Source organism: Furipterus horrens, unplaced genomic scaffold (genome assembly GCF_987537825.1).
Source record: "Furipterus horrens unplaced genomic scaffold, mFurHor1.1.pri manual_scaffold_4, whole genome shotgun sequence".
In the NCBI taxonomy this organism is placed as follows: domain Eukaryota; kingdom Metazoa; phylum Chordata; class Mammalia; order Chiroptera; family Furipteridae; genus Furipterus; species Furipterus horrens.
The window spans coordinates 113,649,426-113,675,989 of NW_028327174.1; the positions used below are offsets into that span (position 1 = coordinate 113,649,426).

At 49.1% G+C, this 26,564-nt stretch overlaps 1 protein-coding gene across 12 annotated transcripts in view; it reads left to right on the forward strand.

Moving 5' to 3' along the window:
* The first annotated feature begins 19,768 nt into the window (after positions 1-19,768).
* The window catches only part of WNK2 (WNK lysine deficient protein kinase 2), a 153,862-nt gene continuing 147,066 nt past the window's right edge, over positions 19,769-26,564 (forward strand). For all 12 annotated transcript variants that reach the window (XM_090273953.1, XM_090273954.1, XM_090273955.1 and 9 more), the window contains exons 1-2: positions 19,769-19,963; positions 20,370-21,019. In XM_090273953.1, the coding sequence (XP_090130079.1) occupies positions 20,372-21,019 (648 nt within the window). In that variant the 5' untranslated portion in view covers positions 19,769-19,963; positions 20,370-20,371. The remainder of the gene's footprint in view (positions 19,964-20,369; positions 21,020-26,564) is intronic.

Consider the following 26,564-nt stretch of genomic DNA (forward strand, 5'->3'; position numbering starts at 1 on the left):
TATATGTGTTTTCCGATGGTCTTAGGTGACCCCTGTGAAAGGGTCGTTTAACCCCCAAAGGGGTCACGACCCACAGGTTGAGAACCGCTGGCCTAGAGGGTATGGCATGGGCTATTTCTCAGCCTCAAAACCTGGTCAACTCCCTAGCTGGAGTTGTTCTCCAGAACAGAAGGACTTTAGACCCCCTTAATGCCCAGAAAGGGGGTACCTGTGCCTTTTGGGGGAAAGACTGCTGTTTTTGTTAACCAAACTGGAATAGTACAGGATATAGTTTAGTGGCTAATGGATAAAGATGCCCGATTAAAGGATAAAACAAGAAGTTCATTAGTCTCATGGTTGACCTAACCGTCCCCCTGGGAACATTCTTCTACCCCTTATCACACCGTTACTAATACTATTCTTAGCTCTCATTTTAGGGCCTTGCCTCCTTTGACACCTCATCAGTTTCATTAGAAGAACTGTTAAGGCAGCTACGGTACAGAGAGCCAACACCCTTATGCTTCTGTCTATTCATCAGTATTATCATATACCAGCACAAGAAACATCGGAAATATAGACTAAGGACAACTTACACTCCAACTGTGCCCCTACGTCAGCAGGAAGTAGCCAGTATGATTATGGTGCTCCCTCCCTTCAACCCTCCATCTGTGACCCTGGGACTCAGCACCATTATTTTTATTACAAACAAAAGGCTAGAAATGTCAGAATATAGAGGTAACCAGGATGCAAACCTAGTCAGGACAACAACAGGATATGTTAATCAACCTGATTAGAACAACAATAACAGGATATGTTAATTAACCTGGTCAGAACAGCAACAACAAGATGTAAACACTACTGAATATGCTAATACAGCAAACTTACCCTTGCCCAAATGTGCGGTTGGCAAGTTTAAAAGTGCACCTGCAGAAGTCCTGGGTGTGTGTGACTCCTTTGGTTCTGCGTGGAGGATTGGGAGTCTCCATCCCCCCATTCCCTTGCTTCTATGGGCCCTTGAGTCAGTCTGGGAGTTGCCTCTTTCCTCCATCCCTCAGTAAACCCATTGCTTGCTCCCACATTGGTCTCTGGGAGATTTCTTAGAGCAAGGCTGTCCTGACAATACCTAATTCTAATAAGTTCTAATAATTTCTAAAATTTAAATCTTATTTATATATTTTTTGTTAAGTAGCCTGATCACAGAGTATAAAATTCAAAATGGCATGTGGTGAAACCTGTCCCTCCCTCTGCTGCCCCCATGGGGGATCAAAGCTCTTCCAGGCCAGCAGTTCTCAACGGGGTCCTTGGACCAGCATAGCAACATAGAGGATTTTAAAATGCAAATTTCTAGGCCTCTGTGTGTGGGTGAGGCCAGAAAGTGTGTTTCAGCCATCCCTTGGGGTTTCTGAGTCAGCTAAAGTCTGGAGGCACCAGGTCCCCTGTGTCAATGGAAGCATTACTGACAGCTCATGCTTTCTTGCTGCTAGTTCACTAAGTGACATTCAGGACCACAGAAAACTCCCCTCTTTAACACCCTGATTGGGACATAATCACACCCTCATATCTCACCATGTAAAATGGAAACCAGTTAAGTATACTCAACTAGTGAATCCATCCCCATAATCAGTTCTGGGATACTTCGATCATTCTTTTTTATTTTAATTTAATTTTTGAATAGTCATATTTAAGTGACTCAAACATTTTATGAAGGCCTCTCCTCCATGCCTACCCCCAGCCACTCAATGTTCCCCACACCCAGGTTACCACTGTGTTTCCTTCTGTAATCTCTTGTTGGTAAGCAGTGAGCTGGACACAGATGTGCTCTTTATTCACACAGATGGTTAAGGGCAGGCTGAATTCTCACAGTCTTGAACTTTGCACATTTTCCCCCCTTCTGTTTGGTGATGGGGCCCACCTGGCAAGCCCCCTGGGGGTCTCAGGGGTTCTGTGGGTAACAGACTCACTCACAGCAGAAGCCGGACCAGTGAGGCTTGGGATATTCCCCTCCCAGAGTTTCTTCAGTCAGTGGTCAGCTCTGGGCTCTCAGCTAGGTGGGGGATAATGGCATCCCCTCCCCCATTCTCCCATTCCCCAAGTCCTGAGTCCAGGCTGGGCTCCTGGGAGCCCTGACCTCCACTCCACTATGATGCTGATCCCACTGTGGAACTGTGAGCTCTTTGGGGCTCAGCTGGGGTCTGTGTGGGGTGTGTCCTCACAAATGTTTGGCCCTGCAGCCACATCAGTAACTCTGGACCTCAGGCACTTACTGCATTTTCTGGATCCTCAGTTTCCTCTTCTGCAGGATGTGGACAGCAATCTTCACCTCACATTGAACAGGACACCTTGAAAGATAGCCTACCTTCTCAGAAGAGGAAAAGTAGACTTGAGCACAGTTCAGCATTCCAAGCTCTGGAAGCTGAATAAGCCTCATGGCCAATTATGTTCCTATGCTGTGCTGGGTGCCAGCAGGGGGCGCAACACACCCCGGGCTAGAAAAAGGCCAGACCTCCAAGGCACTGAGCCAGGACAGGGCCCAGGATGTGGCAAGCATGTAGAGACAGTGGAGCCCTCCTGCACTGCTGTTGGTGTATAAATGCTGGGGCTGCTGCAGAAGACAGTCTGGCTGTTTCTCAAATGGTTAACAGAGACCTTGTGGCCTAGCAACTCCACATATATATAAAAATATGCACATGAATATTCATAGTAGCCAAAAAAAAAAAAAAAAAAAACCGGAAACAACTCAAATGTTCTTCAGCAGGTGATAGATAAAGAAACTGTGGGCTATCCATACCATGGAATGGTATTCAGCCATAAAAGGAGTGAAACTCTGACACATGCTACAAAGTGGATGAACTGGAAAACATTATGTGAGTGAAAGAAGCCAGACACAAAGGCCACATAGTGTATGATTCTATTTATGAAATGTCCTGAATAGGCAAATACAGAGACAGAAAATGGAACTAGTGACTGCCATGGTCTGGAGGAAGAGGTGGGAAGTGAGGAGCGACTGCTTGATAAGGTCTTGCACCTCCCCAGCTTTATTAAATCAAGAAGCAATGATGGTAAATCTCTAAAAGAGAGTCAGTTTGGGAGATTCCATGCTCGAAAACATAGCATTTGATTTCCAGACATATGGCAGAGTGTACTAAGTAGGTGAGAGACTGAAATCCTAAACTCTCCTTCTTCTGCCTTTTCCCAGTCTGTGGTCTGTGTTTGTGTCCACTGTGGCTTCATTCTCTTTTGTCTGCAGCTCTCTTAGCCCTTCTATAGACAGCAATTGCAGAATTGGAGCAACTCCATTAGGAGCTGCAGGTCCTGTGTCAAAGCCAAGAACATGCTTATCTAAAGCAGCAGGCAAGCCCGTCCTGCACTGGGTTTCATTAGCACCTTTGTCCTGTGTCAGGGCTCCTGAGTCACAATGAGAACTGTGCTGAAGATGAAAGGGAGCAAGAGCAACACCACCACCCTCAAACAGGTTCACTTACATCCAAATTGATCAGGGCCCTGTGTTTACAATTGCATTGTATTTTCTTTTTTAAAGATTTTATTTATTTACTTTTAGAGAGAGGGGAAGGGAGGGAGAAAGAGAGGGAGAGAAACACCAATGTATGATTGCCTTTTGCCCGCGTTCAGCCGGGGTCCTGGCCTGCAACCCAGGCATGTGCCCTCACTGGGAATTGAACCAGTGACCCTTTGGTTCACAGGTTGACGTATAAATCCACTGAGCCAAACCAGCCATGGCACATTGTCAATATTCTTTGTGTTGTCAGGTACAAGTCCTTCAATTTTCTGCATTACGTCCATAATTTAGTCCAACAGCTAAAGCTTGAATCTTCGAAGGAGAGCTAAGACCTCTGAGATACTTTTCAAGGAACTTGGGCTGATCACTGCTGTGGATATTTCTTAAATTACTTCTGTATTCCATCTAGTAGTGTCTGGTTTTCTGGTCTTCAAGCTGAACGTAAAGTTTCTAAACTCTGTTTCATCTTTGAAGTTGAAGCAGTGGGTCGTGGTAGTCAAGGGCCATCAGTTTCATGGGAACATGGTCTCTGGGCTTCAGCCAAGAAAGCTGGGTCTTCTTTTGAAGTGATGAAAATGTACTGGATAGAGTGGAGGTGGTTGCAGAACTCTGTCACTGTGCTAGCAACCACTGGATTGTATGCTGTAAAATGGCAATTTTATAGTATGTGAAATATGCCTCAGTTTTCGAAAAAGACTCTGTCAGTGTGAAAACATAGTGCTCATGTTCTTGAAATGCTGGCCCTACAGCACCCCCTTCCCCAACCTGCCTGCCACCATAACATTATTAAACATTTCTGTCCTGTTTCCAGACATTTTCAGCTTTCTGTTGAATTCATGTTCTTGTTAATTTCTCCCTATGATTCTTTCTCTGGGTGGGGGTGGGGGACGGACATGGTGGAAAATCGCAATGTGGCAGACAGGAGAGTATCTGTGATTGGGGGTGGGTGAGTACGGGGATGGGGTGCCACAGCTGGGGGATTGGACTGTGCAGGCTGAGGCTGGCAGTATTCACTGTCCTCTGGACCCTGATGTGTGGTCCCAGGGCAGTGACACCAGAGGAGAACTGAGTCTGAGGCAGGACCAGTCTGGGCATCTTGAAGGCTTTGTGCTCCCAGAAGTCAGCTCTCAGGCCCTGGGGTAGGGCTCACTCTAAACAACTCTGAAGTTGCACTTGGAGTATATTTAGTCAAGTAAACACTTCCGTTGGCCATGATCTTGAGGCTGAGACCTCTAAGACTTTGCTTGGTGGTGTCCCTGAAAGGAGGAGGTGGTTTCATTACCCACCCCATTCAACTCAAATCAGTTCAGGTCCTGCTGGAGTAGGGAGGCACTGAAACTAGAGGGACAGAGACCACTAGCTGAGACCTGATTGTTGAGCAGGGCAGAGGCAGATGCAGCAGTGATGATGAGGGTGGGGATTTCAGGATGACAGGCAGCCGTGGGCTGGAAAATGGACTGGTTGAGGGCCTGGACAAGACACTGGCACCTCAAGCCTCATCTTGTCCCACGGTAAGGAAGGGTGATGCTGAGAACAACAGAGAACATTTTGCGGCCAGGCTGCCTGGCTTGAATTTCTCAAAGTCTCGAGAGTGGGCACACATTTTTTTCCTGATTTATAGAGGAGGTAAAAGATCCTTGGTTTGAGCCCCATCATGGGCATGGCTGACCTGTCTGCTCTGTGAACAACTGTCATCCTGTGTGAGCATGAGAACAGTGCTTGGTCACATTATCAAAGGCTGGGAGCTGTGTCCCAGATTGAGGACTCACAGCTGGGTAGGGAGGATTGAGAGGCTGAGCTCACCCCTAATAAGAGACATGGAAATTAAACCCTGGCTTGGATACCACTGTTGTCCTAATGCAGAGTCAATGAACGTGCTCTGTGGGAAAGACTGCATGGCTAGTGGGGGTAAATTGGCACACCCTCTCCTGGCAACCATTTAACAAAATCTGCATAAACTTCTGCCCCAGTGTTTGGTTCAAGGCTGGCCATGTGCCAACGACACACACTACAGCTGTGGGATAGCTGTGGCTACCATTTGGAAATACCAGAAAAGCACAAAGGAAAAATGGAATTCACCCAGATATAAGCAATCCCGGTATCCAGTGTCTTTTTTTTTTTTTTTTTTTTTGCAGTACTTTTTTCTGAGATAATTCTTTTATTTGCTGTTTTAACAATTGTTCATTGAACTTCCATGATATGCCAAGTCTCTTTTGCCTGGACCCCAGTGCTGAGTGTATGAGCCCATCTTTGTTATGGTAAGAGCCAATCTCAAAGCCCATGGCTTAGAATAAATGAGGGGTTACCCAGGTCCTCCTGCTGGAACTTGATTGTTTCCAATTTTTGCACTTTTAGTAACACTGAGGTAAACAACTCTAGTCCTAAATCTTTGCTTTCCTTGGAGTAGATTCCACTAAGGGGTCCAAGAGTAGAAGTAAGTGTGAGAATTTGCCAAGCTACTCTCCTAAAAGACTGTCTGACCGGCTCTCCCTTGGCCTGCTGCTGTCCCCCTTTGCCAGCTCTAGGCCTTATTGGTAGAACAAGGACCACTAATCTCCACATGAAGATGTCCTCTGGTAGTTCCTGGTGTGACCAAACCTGGCTCTATGCATTCCATGACCTTTTATCTGAGCATGGCCTTTGCTCTATTTTCTTTTGGAAGTTTGGGCTTTTCCATCTACATTGAACCCGCACTGGTTCACATGAAGTTTTTGCATATTAATGATGAGCCCCCTCACCTTCCATATCTGCCTCACATCTTTTTTCTCAAGTAAATGCCTGCCTTTTGATCTGGTTTCTCAATATTTTTAATTCAGTCAGTTTTATCTTTCCTTTTTAAAGTCCAGTGCCCCCTGCCTGACCCTCTACCCATCTGTAGCTCTTGTTCAGAAGCTGGCATACACACATATCTATGAATGTTCACAGAAATTTCCCTCTGGGCTGGGACGAGGCTGCCTTAGGAACTAGAATCCTTGTTCTGCAGCCTGCCCACTGCATGCCCTTGGGTGGCTCCCTTTCCCACTATAGGACTTGGTTTCTCCATTGGTATAAAGACCTATTTTGCTCTCACCTGTGTCTGCGCTGGCCTCCACCCCTCAGCTTCAGGCCCAAGGCCCCGCTGTCACCTCACCCCAGCCCCACATCCTCAGAGACCCAGAGAGAGCTACATCTCACTCCATGCAGCACACAAGCCCTCCTCCTCAATTTCCCCCTCCCCACTCCCCATCCTCATCTTGTGCTCTGGTCTGGCTGTCACTGCAATGCTAAAGGCTGCCTAAAGTACGCTGGTGCCCTGTGGGGGTCAGTCATATTTTAGGTTTTTATTTAAAGCAGAGGATGCTTCTGGTTATCATTGCCCAATTATCTTGCAAAATGGCAGTTCCAGTCTGTTCATTGAGAGTTCACTGCTGTGATTTATTGATCAGTGACTTCATTCCTGGATGTGCAGTTCACATAAAACCTTGGCAAACAGATGGATTCAGGAGGGTGCCACCTGCTCCCTTGACAGGTATGTATGGAGTGCTGCGACTTGGCGGGTGGCATTAGCATTTAAAGAGCACCTCCTGTGTGTTAGTTTGTCCAGTACATTCCCATTCCCCATTACATGGCGTGATAAGGCAAGCCATTTGATAGATACACCATCTGAGGCCACAAGGATGAGGCATGCCTGGGCCCTCAGGAGTTGGTGCAGACATGCAAGGGGAGCCAGCCTGTATTCCCAAGATCAAGGTCAGGGAACACTTTCCCATGGGTTTGGAGAAGCCCTTCTCCCACACCCAGTCCTTCAATCCATGGGAGGTAGGTGCTACATGTCTGGCCCATTGGAGTATTCCAGCCTTTTTCACAAGGATGATTCAGGAATGGGCACAGGACCTGTTAGCCAATGAGATTCTGTTCTAGGGTTTTTCCTAGGGCCACCCAGGGAGAAGCAGAGAATGTCAGGTTGGAGCTGCTGGAGGCTGTCGGCTCCGTGTCTAGGAAAGGTCAAACTGCATGTGAAGAAACCACAGAAGGAAATGGAGTTCAGAGGTGGGAGAGGGAGGGCCCACATTTGAAATTATAGCTGCTCACCAGCTTTTCCACTAAATGACTCAATAAATTTCACTTTTGGTTTAAACCAGTTTGAGCTAGAGTTTTGCCACTTGCAAAACATTGTCCTGAGTAATGTGAACTGTTAGAAGTGGGACACAGAGAGAATCAGAAATCTTCCCACTTCTAGGCCCAGAGTCTATGAGCAAGAAATAAGAGACATAGCTTGTCTAGTCCCATCAGACAACTAGTCCAGAAGACAGGCAGGGGGCAGAGGAGACAGAAGAAGCAGCACCTGAAAGGAACATAGCAATGATCAGTGTGTGCAGAAAGAATAAGGAAGAGTGGTGGCTAAGTCTCACAACTTTTCTTGTGAGTCTCAAATTTTTCAAAATATAGTTGAGAAAAACAAAAACAAGCCTGTTCCAATCCCATGTTAGCCATGGTGGGGTTGTGGGGGACATGCTATATTGGGCTCCAGGGGCAGGAGTTGCTTCTTTGCCCACCCTGAAGCCCACAGGGCACCTGGCGAGGTAGCTGGGTCTCTGCCTCCATTTGTATCTGCTCCTTAGGGACCTTCTATGTGTCTGTGACCTTGGGCAGGTGATTGACAGTGTCCTGGAGCTTGGCTTCCCCATTTACAAATGCAGAGTTGTTACAATTTCTACTTCATGAAGTGGTCTTGGGACCTAAAATCATAACGTGTGTGTTGGGCTTGAAACAACCCAGCCCAGGGAGTGACAGTCAGTGCTTGCAGGGAGTTGGGGGACATGCTCTGTGATGGCATGAAGGCTATCAGTGTTGTGTCAGGAGGCTTCTCTGTGTCTACATGGCATGGGTTGTCCCCAGGCTGCTGGTCCTGTGCAGGAGGGGTCTTTGCCCTGCTGAAGGTGAGGCAGTGGGTGGTGGCCTCAGTGGGAATGAGCTGAGAAACTTCAGATCTGGGCCTGGCTCCTCTGCAGGACCTTAGCCCACAGGACTTTACACACGTAACTAAAGGAGTCCAGATGAACCCTACTGCAATACAGCAAAAAATAGTCACCTGTAACCAATTGCTCTGTCCTTGCACATCAGTGTGAAATGCTCAGGTAAACTCCTGGGCATAGGGTCCTATGTTCAAGTTTAGGAAAGCGTGTAGAGAGAAAATACATAAAATGAAATCATTTTAAGCATTATTCACATTATGAAGGTTCGGACATGAGGAAAGGCTTCATTCTTGTTCTAACTAGCCTAGGAACTTAAACTTCTTTGAATTTTCAGTCCTGGTCAATGCCTGAATATACCCCTGGACCTCCAGGTAATCCTCTAATTATCCTCTGAAGCACTCACGTGTACCTCCACCAGACATCCATTATCCAGACCACTAGAAGTGACCAGACCTCCTGGTGCTGACCTTCTGGACCACCTGGTGCCCATCATTCTGACTGTCTGCCATTTAATTGATAATCATTCTGGGTGCATCTTAGGGCTGAGAATGTAGGACTGATAATTCTTGAGAATATACTTTTTATCATAAGAACCTTTAACTTTTCTTTCTTCTTTGAGACATTTTATCCATTTCTTATATAGGAGTGTGTACAACTGATGCTTATTTATTTGTGGATTCTGTATTTGGGAATTTACCTACTCACTAAAATTTATTTGTGACCCTATAATCCATAGTTGCTGCACTTTCAGAATCATAGGTGGACATGTACAGAGCAAGGAACAATCTAAGTTGCCTGGCATACACATTTCCAGCAGGGTAAACGAGGTGACACTCACTGCCTTCTGGTTCCAGCTCTCAAACCATAAACAAGTGTCCTTTTCACAATCTCTTTGCATCACAGTTTTTGCATCTTTTTTGCTTTTTGTTGGTGATCTTGCAGTTTAAAATGGTCTCAACTGCAGATCTGAAGTACTTACTGTCTAGTGTTCCTGAGTACCAGAGAACCATGGAGAAAATACAGATGAGGTTCACTGAGGCAGGAGCCATGAGTTCAATGTTAATGAATTAACAATATATATTAACTAATGTGTCCTTAAACAGAAACACACATGAACAGGTTATGTACAAGTTGGTTGAGGAAAAATGTTGTGACCAGAGGCTTACAGGCAGCAAACCTTGTGTTTACCCAGGTACAGGGATTCAGTGCTTACAAACCCAGCATTTGCAGTCACTTTACAGACAGCAATACTGTGAGTAATGAGAATCGACTATATATACAGTAGACCTAGTGTCTGGACTATGTGTCTCCTCCCATTAGAAATAATACCTTTTTGTCTTCCTCCTCCTGTGTCTCCCTTTTCCTGGAGCCTTCCTGCTGCCCTGGGTTGGCAGTACCTCCCTGTGTGATGTGGTTATTTCCCAGTGCTCTCTGAGCCAGCCCACAGTAGTCCTGGCAGGTGGTTGGTGATGTGTTGTGTCATGAGGGCATTTCTCCAGCCTGAACAAGTAGGTGCTCCCACAGGCGGGCATTGCAATTCAAACTGAGCCTACTAGAAAGAACCAAAATCAGGCAGAAGAGTTCCAGGCCAGTGGGAAAAGCTTCTTCTGATGACCATGACTCAGAGAGCGATGTGGAACCCCTGTGGCTCTCACGGGGTGAGGGCAGGCTTTGCTTGTTCCCATCGCCAGACTACACATAGCCCACTGAGTACAAAGTGGAAACTGTTGGGGGAGATGCCCTTCAAGTCCCAGGCCCCGAGCTGCAAGAAAAACATGTCTTTGCTGCTTGTCAGAACCTACCTTGCATTGTGATATGGGTTTCAAGGACTCCCAGCTAAACCCATTGGTTGGATGCCAAGATTTGTGGCTATCCAGCTCACCATGTTCCTTCTATCTGCTCAATCCATCCCTTCCCAGCAGCTGTGTGGCCCTAAATACATCACCAAGACCTCAAAGCTCTGTGTCCACTGTGGAAATGGGGATTGGACAGCTTTTCTAAATCAGGGGCCATTTCTCTCTAATGGTGGCTCCCACCAGGCAGGAGGCAGACAATGGAGTAGGCCAGCGTCCAGGACAGCCACCATCCTTCAGTCCTACTGGGCTGCTGGAACACTGGGATCCTTCAGAAATTCTCTTACAGATCTTGGGAGGTGGGCACCATAGCTGCCCAATGACAATCAGAAGTTCAGAAAAAGTAACTAACAGGTCAAAGATCACTGCCAGTGGGCAGCCCCAGGACATGAATCAGACCTGTGCCATTAGACACACTGCTCTGCTGATGGCTCTTTTAGGTCATCACCAGTGTCCGGCAGCACACCCCCTTTCCCAAAGACATGGGCCAGAAGTTAGGCACAGCTGCCTATAGACCAAAGTGTAGGAAAATGTACAAAAACAGAAGCATCTACTCTAACATGGCATATTTCCTTCTGTTATTTTTCTCTTGTGCATTGTCACTTCCCATTGTCTCTAATTGTTCTCTGTGTCTTTATAAAACTACACGAATAACATTTGAAGGGCTTCACCATTTTTTGAACCATTTTCCAATTGCTGAACATTTACATCATTTATGATGCTTCTTATAAACAGTCCTTCAGTGAACATCTATATGTACCACTGGCTGCAAAGCTGGTCACTTCATTGTGTAATTTTCCAAAATGGGATTGCTGAATTCAAGGGTAAGAACATTTTTAAACTCTTGCTCTAACCTTGAATTGCTTTCCAGGAAGCCTGTGCCAGCATGCCCAGTGAATTGTTTGAAGGCTACAGGACAGGACATGGGTAGGAGCATGAGCTGTCAGGGCGAAGAGGAGAACATAACCTAGAATTCAGAATGTTGCAGGTGGTGGGAGCCCTGGAGAGCAGTGGATGGCCATGTTGAGCCTGAGGTCAATCTAGAATTAAGGGAGGGTCCTGACCCCATGGCCTGGTCATTAAGATGGAGCCCCAAAGAGGAAGGAGTTTAGAATATAAAAGTCAAAGCTGAGATTGGGCAGTGTTCATTCAGCACTTCCCATAGAGGGACAGCTGCCAGGTGTTGGCATGCTGAGTGAGCACAACAGGGGCTCTGTGGGGCCCAGACAGAAGCTTGTGTTTGGCCTGGGGGCTGAAGGAAGCCTGGAGCTTAAAATGGTGACCACCTGAAGTGGTGCTCAGGCCCAGGAGGTGGAGGCTGTGACCAGCTGTGGGCCCAAAGAATGCTGGATGCTCTGTCCTCTCCCCCCACCCCCCGCCCCACGCTCCATAGTCCAGTGGATGTTGATGGTAATCGGAAACAGGAAAAGACAGCTTCTTCCCACCCAATCTCCTTCCAGTACCTGCACTGCCACTGCTGGCTGCATGGACAGAGACGTTGACAGAGCCAGTGCTGGGGGCTATGTAGCAGCTTGGTCTAGGACGAGCCCTTGGAGTTAACAAGGACCAAGGAGCAGGGACTGGCCATGGGTCCTGAAGAAGGTTGGACAGAAGAGGATGCAGGCCAAGTGGCAGCTCACAGTGAGCTGTGGGTGAGCTGGCCAATTCACCGCCAGGCCCACTGTCTGTGGATGCTGAGCTCAGGTAGGTCTGGTAGAACTTCCCATCTGATAACAGTGCCACCTCTAAGACAGTGTGGGATGAGTGAGAGAATTCCCATGAAGGTGTTGCTGAGTTCTGGATGCATACCAAGCACCCAGTCATGCTGGCATTATTATCATTATCTTTATTTCAGCAGCTCAACTTACTTGGGGAATCCATCATCCACTGGGTTCATTGAATTGCCCCCATTTTGGAAGGCTAGTAGTTTTTCAAGATCCCTGGGCCAAATGCCTGGGGTTTTAAGTGAAGGATGAATTCAATAATTGTTAGTTTTTAGTTATAGTTAATAAGCTTAATAATTAATGCATGTAAGAAGCTATTGTTTCAGAAACTGGGTTGTATAACCAGAGCCATTGTGCTCCATGGAGAGACATTCTTGGCCCAGGACACAGATAAAGAATCACCAGTCAATAGATGCAAGGATGCTAGAAAAATTGCAGCTGTTATCTGATTAACCTTTTCCCTGAATTCCAAATCCCTTACCTACACTTTTCTTCTCCTTATAAAAAAGGTTGGCTGGAGATGAAATGTAAGATGGTCTTTAGGGTACATAATCTACTGTCTTCTCAGAGCGCCAGCCATCTGAATAAAGCACTCATAAAGATTCAATCCTTGTCTCTACTTATTGGTTCTGGTAGTGACAGGCAGCATGAATGCCAACTTTTTTTTTTTTTTTTTGGTTTTGGCCAAACTTTTTATTTAGTATTCTGTAATTGCTTAACACACACTTAAAGGGTCTTATTGGGGGGAGGGGGAAAGGGGAGGTTCTTGTAGATTCCCAAGGAAATGTCAGAAAGGCAAAATATGGCCAGCAGTTTTATAAGGAGAAATGAAAATGTGAAAAATGACCTGTGTTTTGTTTTGCTTATTTCCATATTTCATGATCCATGCAGGGCTCTTGGGCAACATGGCACTTCTGTTTGCAGACCAACTTGAATATGGCTTTGAGATGCTGAAATGGGGCTTGCCCAGTGAGTCTCAGGTGGTGGACACCAGCACCTTCTATGAGCACCTGAGAGGTCAAGCCTGATTGCCTTCACCAAGTCCAGAAGACATTAAGAAGCCAGGGTGAATAAACTGCTCCAGCTCCTAAACTGACTGTGACTGCCCCAAGATCTTATGCTGGTGTGAAGGCATGCAGGTGACTTTGGTACCCATCTAGAATTTCCCCATGGAGACTGGTCTGTAGCCCCCACTACTCAGGCCACTGACCAGTTGGAATGAACACTAAGTGGTCTTAGTTGTTTTTCCTAAAACTCTTAAACAGAAAACAAAAGTAAATGGCTTCTAAGAGTTGTTGTGTCCATTAAAAAAATTCCTAAGGCTTAGAGCTGAACCTCAGGGAAGGCTGGGGGACTGATGGCACTCACCCTTCACCTGGCCCTGGCTGCTTCAGCAGGATGGTAGGAGAGGATATCAACCATCTATGCATCCCAAGACATCTGAGGGCTAAAGCTGTGTTCTCTGAACCAAATAAAACAGGATGTATGGCTTTGCATCTAGTGTGAACCTAGTTGAGTAAAATTAAATAATAACCATAGGTAAGGAAAAAAGGTCTGAATTGTGATTTGCTTATTTGATGTGAGCCTGTTGAGAACAGATACATGCCAGCTGCAGGGGGTGCCCTGGGAATCACACTTGGGTAGCAACACAAGCACCACATAAAATGTTTTATTTCCAGTTTTTCTATCTTATAAATGTTCTATAATGAGAATGTGTTTTTTTTAATAAAGATTTTATTTATTTATTTTTAGAGGGAAGGGAAGGGAGAGAGAAAGAGAGGGAGAGAAACATCAATGTGTGGTTGCCTCTCGCACTTCCCCAACTGGGGACCTGGCCCACAACCCAGGCATGTGCCCTGACTCGGAATCAAACCCATGATCCTTTGGTTCGCAGGCTGGCAGTCAATACACTGAGCCATGCCATACGGGCTGAAGACGTGCTTTTTAAAAATCAATATGTGTGTGTATCTGTACAATGAATATTATTCAGCCATAAAAAGGAATGAAGTACTGATACCTGCTGCAACATGGATGAATCTTTCAATTATGTTGAGTGGAAGAAGCCAGTCACAAAGTGTAACAGGAACTCAGATCTCTGGGTAGAAGCATGTTTACATGCTCCTCCATCCAGGTGTCCTGTGGCTCAGGAGATAAGCTGGCCTTGTCTCCGCCTGCAGCTTTAGGCTATACAGGCCACTGAGTCATGGAATCCTGAGAACAAAGAGATCTGTTAAGTACTCCATCTGCCTCCTTGTAAATAAAGTCTTAATTGGAGCTGGCCTTGAGGACTAGTGGGTCTGCTTTGTATCCTTGATAGGTGCTATCTAAGTCACAAGTTACCCTAGCTTTATTTTACACGTTAATGATACATTGTAAGAATTCTTTCACTATTGGCTATAGAGCCACCCCCCTGCCCCGTTCTATTTATTGTAACTTTTGAAATCCTAATAAAAGGACAGTGGGGTCTCATGCTCTCCGCTGACTGCCAGAGAGTGCTGCAGCCCCCCGGTCGTTTTTATCATTCTGCTTGCTGGAATTACTTGCGTGTCCGGGATCACAATTAAATCTACAACAAAGGACTACAGACTGTTAGATTCCATTTATAAAAAATCCAGAAGAGGTGAATCCACACAGATAGCAAGTAGATTATTGGTTGCCTGGAGCTGAGAGAGCAGGAGTGGAAAGCGACCGCTAATGGGGACAGGTTTCTTCTTTTTAAAAAAATCCTCACCTAAGGACATGGTTATTGATTTTAGAGAGAGGGGAAGGGAGGGAGGGGGAGAGAGAGAGAAAGAGAGAGAGAGAGAGAGAGAGAGAGAGAGAGAGAGAAAGGGAAAGAAACATGGATCAGTTGCTTGTTACACATGACCTGACCAGGGACTGCACCTGCAACCTAGGCATGTGCCCTGACCTGGAATTGAACAAGCAACCTTTAGGTTTATGGGACGACACTCCAACCAGCTGAGCCACAACAGCCAGGGCAGGACAGGTTTCTTTTTGGAGTGATAAAAATATTCTGGAATTAGAGAGTGGTGATGGTCATACAACTGTGAAGATACCCAAAACCACTGAATTGTACACTTTGAAAGAGTGAATTCTATGGTATGGGAATTATGCCTCCATAAAGCTGATATTTAAAAAATGAACACATTTTAAAATTTGGGAGTAAAGGAAATGTTATAACAGCTTATTAATTAACTGTAAAGAAGAATAAAATAAGAACTGTGTTATAGAACATTGTGGCCCCAATTAGGTGGGGAGCCCTACTAGGTGGGGTCAGAGTAGAGGGGCCCAGCATTCACTCTCCCAGCTATACATGACCCCCTTCAGAGGCCCACCCAATGTGCCTGTACCTCCTCCCCCAGCACCCTTCTGTTGGGTCCGGGTCCTTGAGATGCCTACTCTGCCCCATCTTTGTCCTCCTAGGACACTCCTACCATCTCCCACTCTGCTTTCCTGGTACCATCCCCTACTATCTTGCCTACCACTGGGGCAGGCTCCACATAGTGGTCCAGTGAGCTAGTGGATCTTTATCACCAGTGAGGGGCCATCTTCCTCTGCTGTGGCCTGCGAGAGGCCTCAAGGAGGTGGCCCGGCTACACTGGGTCTGACTGCTAGACTGTTCCAGGCTGCCTGAGCTGACACAGAGGCAGTACCTGGCAGCTGGGCTCCCTTGGACAAGCCAAACCTCATCCTTCCTACTAGTCAGCATGCTGGGGCCTGAAGTGAGCAAAGGCAAAATGTGGGTCCTGTCCCCTCCCTCTCTGCTTCCATGAGTGAGCTTTCATTGAACACCAATTGCACCTCAACACTGTAGATCATGATCATTATATCCATCTCACAGATGAGCAAACTGATGACATAGTTCTATTGCCTGCTGGGTTCTGTCCTCAGAAGTGCATCTGCATGGACAGGTATGTGACTACAGGCTGGGCATCGGGGCAGACTAGACTTGGGGTGACTTGGGTTCCCTGGTACTAGAGCCGTAGGTAGCCGGGATGACAGCTATGAAGAGTGGAAGGGGCACTGTGACTAGCTCTGTGGCCTTGAACAAGCTACTTCAAGTTGAAAAGTCTTTGGGCTGGGCCTCAGTGTACCCATCTGTGACATGGTAATAATCAACCGACTTGGCCTGACAGCCACTGAGATGGCTGGTTGTTCCAGGCAGCAGAGAGGAGGTGCTGCCATCACCATCCTGGGGTAAGCAGTTTGCAGTGTCTTCTGCAGGTTTGGCTCATGCCATCCTTAAGACAACCAGTAAAGCAGGCAGGCAGTGCTTGTTCTCCCCATCAGAGCCAGGGAGATGGAGGTTCAGTGATGTCAAGTAAGTTGGCTAAGGACACACAGTGATCCTGGCAAAATTCTGGTCCCAAAGTCTGTCCAAGGATGCTTCAACCTCCCCTTCTTAGATTCCAAGACCTCATCAGAGCCCAGCTCAAAGTTCCTTGCAAAGAAGACTGTGACCTCCCTACCAGCTGCTTAGCTGTGGACTCAATAATCATGGGTCAACAGGGGAAGTAAGCTCTCTGTCACGAGAGGCATGTAAGCAGGGTGCTTGAAACCATGCCTATGGGCTGAGAGTTTATGTAGCATTCAGTCAGGGCAGGTTCTCCCTGCTCTTCCAGGTCCTGATCTGCCCCTGTGATGTGTGGGAATACTGCTGCCATACTACTCACATCTGCCAGCTGTGGGTGGGCAGTGGCCCGAAAGCAGTAATGTGAACGACCAGCCATCTTCTCCATCATGAGGCAGGCAGAATGTCCATATGCCACCTGTGTGGCCCTTTGAGAACAGAAAGGAGGCCAGACTTGAATGCATCTGTCTGGAACATGCATAATTCCACCCCTTCTTAGTTTTTCCCTGGACAGGCTTGGACATGCCTGTCACAGGCTTGGAACTCATGGCGCCCTGGAAGACTTACTGAATTTTGGAGAAATTAGTAGTCTTTCAAGGGGGACAAACTAGGATGGTCAGGCTGGTTCTTCAGTGGGGTATATTGAGGCTTGGCAAGGGTGGGACTCGCCCAAAGCCATGCAAATGGCAGGGTAAGGTTGGGATCTCTAGTCTCTACAGGAAAGACAGTAAGATCTTCACCCACCCCACCTCTGTCTGGAAGGCCCATTCTTGGAGGAGGATTCCCTCAGATCCCCATATCGAAGGGTGTCCTCAGGCTGGTAGAACTCTTGTCTGCTCTTGTCCCTTCCTCATGTGGACTCTGACTTTGATGCCTGTCCCACAAGTGGATGTGAGGACTGCAGTCTGCATTTCATAGGTGTGTACCAAATGCCCAGCCCAGTACCAGCACTCTTTGGAACTAGGGCTCTCTTGTTACGGCTACATAGGTGAGATTGAACACTCTGAAGCAGTGTATAAAGTAAGCAAGGGATTTTAATAATGGCCAGGAGTTGGGCAGACCCTGAGCTGGTCTCTAACATGCTCCAATCTACAATGGAGTCTAAACACTGGGTTATATACTGGTGAGGCCCCCTTTGTTTCTTCTTTGGTGGGAAACAGTCTTAGGAAGAGGAGGCTGGGAAGGACTGCAGGAATGTCTTGGCAGTAACAGGAACAGAAATTCTCAAGGCTATAAGGTTATCTCCGGAGGCAGCATAGCTCTCCAGCCAGGGACAAATTCTTTGTGAAGCAATTTATCTTCGAAGGGCTATTCCATAAAGTATCACTTTCACAAATGTATAAACAAGACACAAGCAAGCAAATGGAAGCAAATAGAGGCTGAGGTGCTTTTGGCTTGTATAAACAGGACACAAGCAAATAGAGGCTGAGGTGCTTTTACCTTGTATATTATTAATTGCTACATTCCTTTTTCCAAGGCTTTTTAGCAAGTCCTTGCTACTTCTTACAAAGAATATCTGAAGCCCCTACATACTTACATATTTAGCAAATCTCTGCGACCTTTTACAGAGAATGTTTGCTGCCCCTACACTCTGAGGATGGAAGGAGGGGTGTCCTGATCTGTGGCATCTGCCCATTTCCATGGTGTAAATTCTCTCAGCTTTGCCAGATGTTAGAAAAGAGATGCCAGCCTTCATGAGTTAGTCTCTGCTGGCTTCAGCACCCATTAGCACCCTGCAGGATCTCAGAAGGTCCTACTGCTCTGGTAAGTCAGCTTGACACCCCCTACTCCACTCTAATTGTGAGGATATGATGTCACTTGAGTTCCTTTGTGCCAAGGGCTCCAGGTCCAGCAGCCCACAGGCATACTATGTTGTCTGAAAGTTTCTGTGTGCTTGACAGTGTGCCATGCCAGGGTATGGGACCAACATGAGAACAGCCTGTTATTTGCCCTGGGCCAGTTGCCTCCTCTTGCCTCCGTTTCCTGCTCTGGAAGTGGGCCAATGACTACATATCACAGGCTTAGAGAGGACAGGGTGAGACGTGTGTGCTCAGAGCCTTTTATGGAGTAGGGCTGGGAAACTAGTACTGTAGCCTTTGCTGTAAGCGATTTCCCTGCAATAAGGCTCAAGATGCCCAAGAGAAGAGCATTCCTGAGGGAGTCCAGAGGAGGGAGGCGGAGATTTGGAAAAAGGAGGAGGTGCCATTTAATAGAGGTGGGTGAGGAAGAACACTGGCCCAAGGGGCCTCTGCAAGTCTCTCCTTCCCCTGTCCACCCACATGCTAGTTTAGCCTGTTTTAGGAGCTCTGGGATTTAGGGCAGATAATTTTTGCCTCCGAGGTCTTGGTTTGCTTAACTGAAAAATAAAAATGGTGTTACAGAACTTGCCCTCCTGGTGAGGTGGTGAGGTCCTGATGGATCCTGGTGAAGTGAGAGAAGGGCACTCCACTGTTCAACCAGGCTTAGCCCCTGTTGGGGTCGTGGTGAGACTTAGGTTTCTTCCTGTAAGAAACAAGGACATAGTGACTCCCAAAACAGTAGAAAGTCATTAGTAACAAAGGGCAAATGTAATTAAAGGGTCTCAAGGGCAAATGTAATTAGAGGATCTCTGAGAAGGGAGTTGACAGTATTAGCATATCTACAAATCACAATAGGGGCATTTAGATGATCGAGTTAGATCGTAATTCTGGAGTAACCAGTAATGGAGAAACAGGGAAGAAGGAGAGGGGTTGGGAAGCTAATCAAGTTAGGGCCGGGAAGCTAATCAGTTCAGGGCAGGAAGCTAATCACTTTCAGGGCAATTTCAGGGCGGGGAAGCTTTAGGGTGGGGAGGCTAAGACTATAAAACCAGCCATCTTTGTATACTTGGTGTGCACATTCTCCTGGCTGAGGGTGCACTGGGCTCTGCAGACCCGTGAATAAATTCCTCGCTTTACTGCTCAAGTCCTGTGTCCCAGTTTTTATTGTGAGCGTTTCTCACATTCCTGAGGACTTCTTGAGGGCAAACAACCACTGGTCCTGGACCATGGACTTCTAGCCTGGCCATTCTGCCCTGCCACGGGGCCAAAGCTCTGGCACACCTGCTGTGCTAGGTGAGGCAGAAAGCCTGTGCCTCTTCTTCGGGGCACATGGGGCCCTCTGCAGCCAGCAGCCCTGCGAAGCAGTCCAAAGAGTCTCAGAGGCCAGGAGTGCAGCCTGGAGTGGGAGCTGAGGGACACCAAGGGCCTGCGCTGTTGTGGAGACCGGACAGAGATCTGGACCGGCCGCAAAAGTGGACCCGCAGGTTGCCCAGCGAGCATTAGGTCAGGTGGGCGTGCCAGGCTCCGCCCCGCCGCACGAGCCTGGGGCCGGCAGCACAAGCTCCGCCCTTCTAGCGCGCAGGGTCTGAGCCGGTGCAGGACGCAGAGGCGCGGTGCCGTGGGAGCGCGTGGGACCGCTGTCCCGAAGCTAGCAGCCCAAGGGAGGACGTCACAACCCGATCGGAAGAGCGACCCCGGCCCGGATCGCGTTTCCTGGCCCGAAACGCGCCCTAGCCCGCCCTGGTCCCTAGGCCGCGGGCGTGGATGGCGCCCGCTCCCCTTGTGAGTGCTGAGCACCCCCGCCCGCTTCCTTTGTGTGCGCGGCGCGCCTCCGCAGCCCCCTCCTCATGCGCCCCTCCTGCGCACCGGGCCGCGTCCTTTGTGGAGCCGCCGCCTGGCCTGTTCCTCCCTCCCCCAACCTGGTCCCTTCTGCAGCCCGCCCCGGCCCCCTAGGGACAGCCCAGCTAAGCAGGGCTGGGCTGAGCAGGGCACGGCCTCCTCCTCCCAACCCGGGTCTCCCGGTCACGTATGCAGCCCCTTCCCCAGGGAAAGCCCAGAAGGCCCCTCCGTGGCCGGGGCGGGCCGGGAGGGCGGGGCGTGGGCGCTGCGGCGGCGCTGTCTCATCCCACAACCGGGACAGGTGCGGCGGGGCCCGAGCTCACGCGGGCCTGTGTGTCCTTGCCGGCAGAGATGGACCACGATGGCGGCCGCCTAGACGCCACCGGAGCGCTGATGGAGGCCGGGCGCGGCGCGGGGCCCGCGGGCATGGCGGAGTCATTGGCGGTTCCGCGGACGCGGGCGGCGCGGCCCGGGCCACAGCGCTTCCTGCGGCGCAGCGTGGTGGAGTCGGACCAGGAGGAACCGATAGGCCTGGAGGCTGCCGAGGCGCCGGGCGCGCAGCCCCCGCAGCCGCTGCAGCGCCGGGTGCTGCTGCTCTGCAAGACCCGCCGCCTCATAGCCGAGCGCGCCCGCAACCGCCCCGCCGCCCCAGCGTCCGCCGCGTTCGATACACCGCCGGGTGCCCCCAGCGACCCTGGCTCAGAGCTCGCGGGTGCGTCGGAACCAGGCCTGGACCCGGTGCCGGCACCCACCCCGGACGGCGGGCTCCGAGAGGAGGCGGTGGCAGCGAGGAAGGAAGCAAGGCCGGAGCCCGGGCGCGCACGCCGGGACGAGCCCGAGGAGGAGGAGGACGATGAGGATGACCTCAAGGCCGTGGCCACCTCCCTGGACGGCCGCTTCCTTAAGTTCGACATAGAGCTGGGCCGTGGCTCCTTCAAGACAGTGTACAAGGGGCTGGACACGGAGACCTGGGTGGAGGTGGCCTGGTGCGAGCTGCAGGTGAGGGGTGCGCTGGCTGCAGGTGAAGGGTGCGCTGGCTGCAGGTGGGGGTGGGGGTGAGTATGTCCTCGCCCATATCCTTCTTCCTGTGCGTGTCCTACCTGGCCTTAAGCAGCCGTTGGGCAGCGATGTGTCACCGTATGTGCGGGTGGCCGGTCGTGTCGGGGGCGGGTGAGGGGAAGCCCTGTGTGATGCAGATTGGGTGATGATGGTGGAATCTCCTGCTCTGTGGCACCCAAGTGTGGCACAATGTGGCCATGCTGGAGAGTGGGCACTTGGAGGGTGTGTTTATCAGTGTCGCTCCTTGATTCCTGATTCCAGGGCTGTGTAGACGCAGGTTGTATGGATTCTGGTGTCTTTGCAGAAGCAATGTGAAGGCTGCAGGGCCCTGTGTCTTGGGTTAGGGAATTCTGAACTGCTTTTAAATGAGCACCTTCCCAAGTTTTGCAGGGTGTAGGTGCCCTCGCCTGGGGTTTCTAAGGGGCTTCTTCTGACCCTGGGCCTGTTTAAGGTGGGGCCTGGTAGGCTCTGGTGGGTCCTGGTGGGCCCTGAAAGTGCTGTAACCTCTTGCAGCTCCCAAAGCCCATTTATTCACAAAGTCTGTGCATGAGGTCTTAAAACCAAGTCATGCTAAATGAAAGTGGGTGGCTTTTTTTTTTTTAATGCAAAGGCTCTGGGCATGCATTTTTCATAACCTTGCCCTCATGTTGGCTGTGTCAGCCCCAACCCTGGAAGATTATATAAACTGTAACTGGAGCTGCCCTGGGCCATGTTTGTAACAGTGGGTGTTTACTGGCCCTCTGTCTTGGTGGTGGTGGTGGTGGGGGGGTGCAGCTGCTCAGCATGGGACTGGCCTCAAGGGTGTAAGACTACCCCAGCGCCCTGTAAAGTTAGCTGGGCCTTCCAGACTTGACAGGGCCGCTGGCCATGCTGCAGGTGGCCTGCCTTTTTGACTCAAAAAAAGAATTTGGTTGATCTATCCTCCAGGTTCCAGCTGGGAATGTGCATGTGAATATTTGTGTGTGTGTGTGTGTGTGTGTGTGTGTGTGTGAGAGAGAGAGAGAGAACTGGGCTAATTTGGTGTGCTGACCTGTCCTCAGCCTTTCTTGTGAGACAAAGAACTCCAGAGGTCACCCCTTTTCTGCCATAGAAATGTAGGCATCCCAGGGAGTCCTTTAAGAAAACTGGTAATTCCTGTCCTTCACAGCCCTGCTGAACAGTGGTCTGGGGTATATTGGGGATGGCATAGGAGTGAGCGGACATCACTACTGCATGAAAATGTAGAGGGGAGAGAAGATCTGGAGAGGGAAGATCGGGAGGAAAAGAGGATTTTTGCTTCTGGAAAGTAACCATACCTCCCCACCTTTTTGCTCTTGCCGAGGACCAAGCATAGCAGTACAAGCTACCCTGTGGTATGCCTATGCAGGGGGAGGACAGGAGTGGGGTTGCTGCTGCAGGCAGGATCTGGGTTAGACTTAAGCAGCAGAACCCCGGTAATCTGGCTGAGGCATTGCAGGTGCTGTGACCTTTAAAGGAGGAGGTTGTTACCTCCCATTTCCTTTAAGGCAAGGCAAGTGGTTCTGCCTCCAGATCCCTGAGCAGAGCTCACAGAGGTGGAGCCTGCTGCTGTCCAAGGGTTGTTTATCCTGGACTTTGGGTGGTGGTGGAAAGACTGGAGATGGCTTCCCATTTGGTGACATTCCTTAACCAGGGGTTACTGGGAACCCTAAGTCAGTAGGGAAACCATCCCTGTATCTCCCCCAATAAGAGGTTACGTTTAACGTTTGCCTTTGGTCAGTGTTCAGCTTTTGGGGTCAGCTGCCTTCTGCTTGAGAGGGCTGGGAGGGACCAGCTTAGGACAGCCAAGAACCTGCTGTGTGTTCAGCCTCCTCCTCACTGAGCAGGAGGCTGCTGTTTCCCCCACTTTCTTGTTGCAGATGCCCCACCCAAGACCACCAGTGAGGACATAGATGGCATATTGCAGCATCATTGGAGGAGGCCCCAGCCTGGTGTGGCAGTCCACTTAGGATTGGAGATGAGTATGGAGGGTAGGCTGCCACGTTAGGCCTCTGAGACCACTGTGCATTGGGAGAGCATGATAGAGGGCATACTGGCTTTGTGCCTGAGGAGGTGTTTACCATGTGGAGATGTTCTTCCACTCTGGGGCGCCCCAGGACTCCTGGGTGTCAGGGCTCCCTCCCAGTGGAGGACAGGTCACTTGGAGTGTTGCCTTCAGCACAGGGAGCTTTACATGAAAGGATTCCACCCTCCCTTGGACCGTCTTCCCTATCCCAAGAAGTACCTTGGCCAGCTGCCCCTCCTGTCACTGGCCCTAGCCTTCAGGGTCTTAGCCCTCTGTGCTGCGTCCTCCCCACAGAAGGCTGCTATGAGCTGCTGTTGCATGGCTAGGCACTACCTCCTGCAGGGATTCCACCTGGAACCTTTGTTTCCCATGGTGGTGTCCAGCATGGGGATCCTTCTACCTCATGGAGAGTGTTAGTCCTTGACCCTCCACTCAAGCACTGTAGGGTCCTTTCAGGGTACTCTGGGGGCTGAGCCCCACCACTCAGGCCCTGGATCTCCCAAGTGCTGTCGTGAAGCCATCCTGCTTTTCTGTGATGCCTGGAGGCAGCTGGGCTCCCATGGGGGTTGTAATGGCCTGGGTGCCAGGCTGTGGAGGGGCTTTTGGATGTAGGGACCACAGACCTGATAATGTGTGACCTGCTGGTGTCCCCTTGAATGTGGTCACAGAGGTACTGTGTTCCCAACCTGCTTGCCCCAGCCCGATGTCTGTGTCCTATTCACCTGTCTATGCCTTGGATGTGGATGACGCACCTAGAGGCTTGCTCTATGTGGCCATGCTGACCTTGCTCCTGAAGCTGAGGGTGTGCCTCTCTGGGCATCCTCGGAGGCCCCGATGTGTGGGTCACCAACTGAACCTGAATCAGGGCTAAATCATTGAGTGACTTAGGCCCAGACAGTCTTACTCCCTGCGAGGGCTAGTGGGCTTCTTCCCACCCCTGTGCCATTTCTAGGTGGTGGGTAAGGGGCTTACTCTGAGGTGGGTGAGCTTTGCTGGTAGGTTTTGGGCCAGAACATGATGGTGGTGAGAAAAAGAATTGCCAAGAGGTGGAGAGGGAGCAGATGTTCCAGAAAGTTCTGGATGCCAGGTCTCATGTCCAGAGCTCAACAGTGCAGGCTGCTGTGGTTCATTGACTTAGGATTTGTTGGGTGTGTGCTCTGGTTCCATCCAAGATACTGCAGTGAGCAGGACCACCTCATGTATGGGAGTTTCTGAGAAGCCTGCAGGGAAGGGGGCAGGGGGACTTGTGTGGGGAGAGCCTGTCCTGCAGTTGTGTACTGGTGAGCTTGCCACTGACCTTGCATAACAGCTGAAGACTAGCAGCCTTCTGTGGGACTGTGGGCATCTCTTGGGGCCTGTGGCTTGGACCAGCTTGAGACCAGAGCTAGATGGTGCCCAAAGTGAAGAGACAGAGCTCTAGATCACTGCTTTGGTAGAAGAAAACTTGACCTGGTCCAGCAGAGGTTTGGGCCACCTGCCTGGATCTTCTTTGTGATCCACCCTGGCCGAGTGGTGAGGTGAGTGCCAGCATCTGCCTGCGGTGGTTGTAAGGGGTGTTCAGGAGCCTTGCAGCAAGGCACACAAACATCATCCCAGCAGCAGGAGGCCTGCTGTATTCATACCTCAGCCCCACAGCTTCCAAGCAGGGAGGCCATGTGAAGGTACCTGCTTTTGTGAGCCTCAGTTTACCCTTCTGTGCATCGAGTATAGTGTTAGCTAGCCTTCAGGGAGCCATGGAGACTGTTGAGAAGTGTGTCTGGCATTGAGCACAGAGCATACACTCACAGTGAAGCTTTTCTCATGCCATGCCCACTCCACCTCAAGTAAACAGTTTTAAGAAGCAGAGATTGAAGTGGAGAGCAAGCTTAACTTACAGAAGTAGGGAGGCCTACCTGCAGGCAGAAGAAAGCTCCCTGGGTGGTGCGGGATCTCCGTGCAGGCAAGCTGACACCTAGCCCAATCCTTCTAGCTGCAGATAAGGCAAGGTTGTGTGACTGCAGCAAATGGAATCTCAAAGAAGCCAGTTAGGATCTGCCTCTGGTCATAGACAACCTAGGAACTGTGTGTTGGGTAGAGAGATCAGTTCAGAACAGAAGCACAGCTCAACTGAGGTTAGCAACCTGAGGGTCAGCTGCAGATTTTCCTGTTTCAAAGAATTTTCAAATCTGTCTCTTTTCCTGGGAGGGTTAAATTCTAAGATTACCTAGAAGACTTGATTACTACATCTAATTTATGTCAGCTTTTTAATAATATATTAATTTTTATGGAAAAGAGTAAAAGGAAAGAGATTAAAAGACAGTGTTCATTGGTGAGAGAACAAAGAGATCACTAGAACATACTAGAGAACCCAGAAACAGACCCATGTAATATAGTCAACTGTCCTTTGACAAAGGAGTAAAGGCAGTATAGTGGAGAAAGATGGTTATTTTTAACAAATGGTGCTGGAACAGTTGGAATGCAGAACTTACTTCCTTCACAAAAGTTAACTTGTAATAGATTACATACCTGACTGTAAAATTCAAAACTTATAAAACTCTTAGAAGATAACATAGGAGAAAACCTAGGTGACCTGGGGTGTGGAGATGACTTTTTAAATACAACACCAAGATGTGTGAAAGAAAAACTGTAAGTTGAACTTTATTAAAATGAAAATGTTATGCTCTGTAAGGCAATAAAGGAGAATGCAAAGACAAAACACAGACTGGGAGAAAATCTTGCCAAACACATACCTGATGTACAAAGAACTCTTAAAAGTTCAATAATAAGAAAACACAATTTGATTGTGAGATGGGCCAAAGACCTTAACAGACACCTTATTAAAGAATATTCAGATGGCAAACAAACAGTGCTCCACATCATATATCATCAGAGAAATGCAAATTAAGAAAACAATAAGATACCACTACACACTTATTAGAATGGTAAACATCTGAAACACTTGACAACAGCCAATGCTGAGGAGGATGTGGTGTCACAGGAACTCTTGTTGCTGTTGGGAATACAAAATGGTGCAGCAACTTTGGAAGGCAACTTGGAAGTGTTTTTTTTTTGTTGTTTGTTTTTTTGTTGTATATAATAAAACAAACACCAGACTTCCAGCCAAGATGGAGGCCTAGACTGACACGCTCTGCCTCCCTCCACAACTAAGAAGGAATACAACTACCACAAAACCAAAAATAACCAGAAGTTCCAGAAAATAAAGCTACATGGAAGTCCAATGTATGACGTTATAAAGAAGTGATGCTCGTCCAGATGGGTAGGAGGGGCGAAGCCAGGGTGGAGAGGTCAAGCTGTGCTGGTGGCGGTGGCTGTGGTGGCGGCAGTGGGACAGTGGTAAACAGAGAGACCTGTATTTAACGGGAGGCGAGAAGCGTCTGGGGAGCACCCCTGGCTGCAGACCAAACCCATCAGCTCGCAATTCCAAAGCTGGGGAAAGCAGACCCCCATTGCCTTGGACTGTGA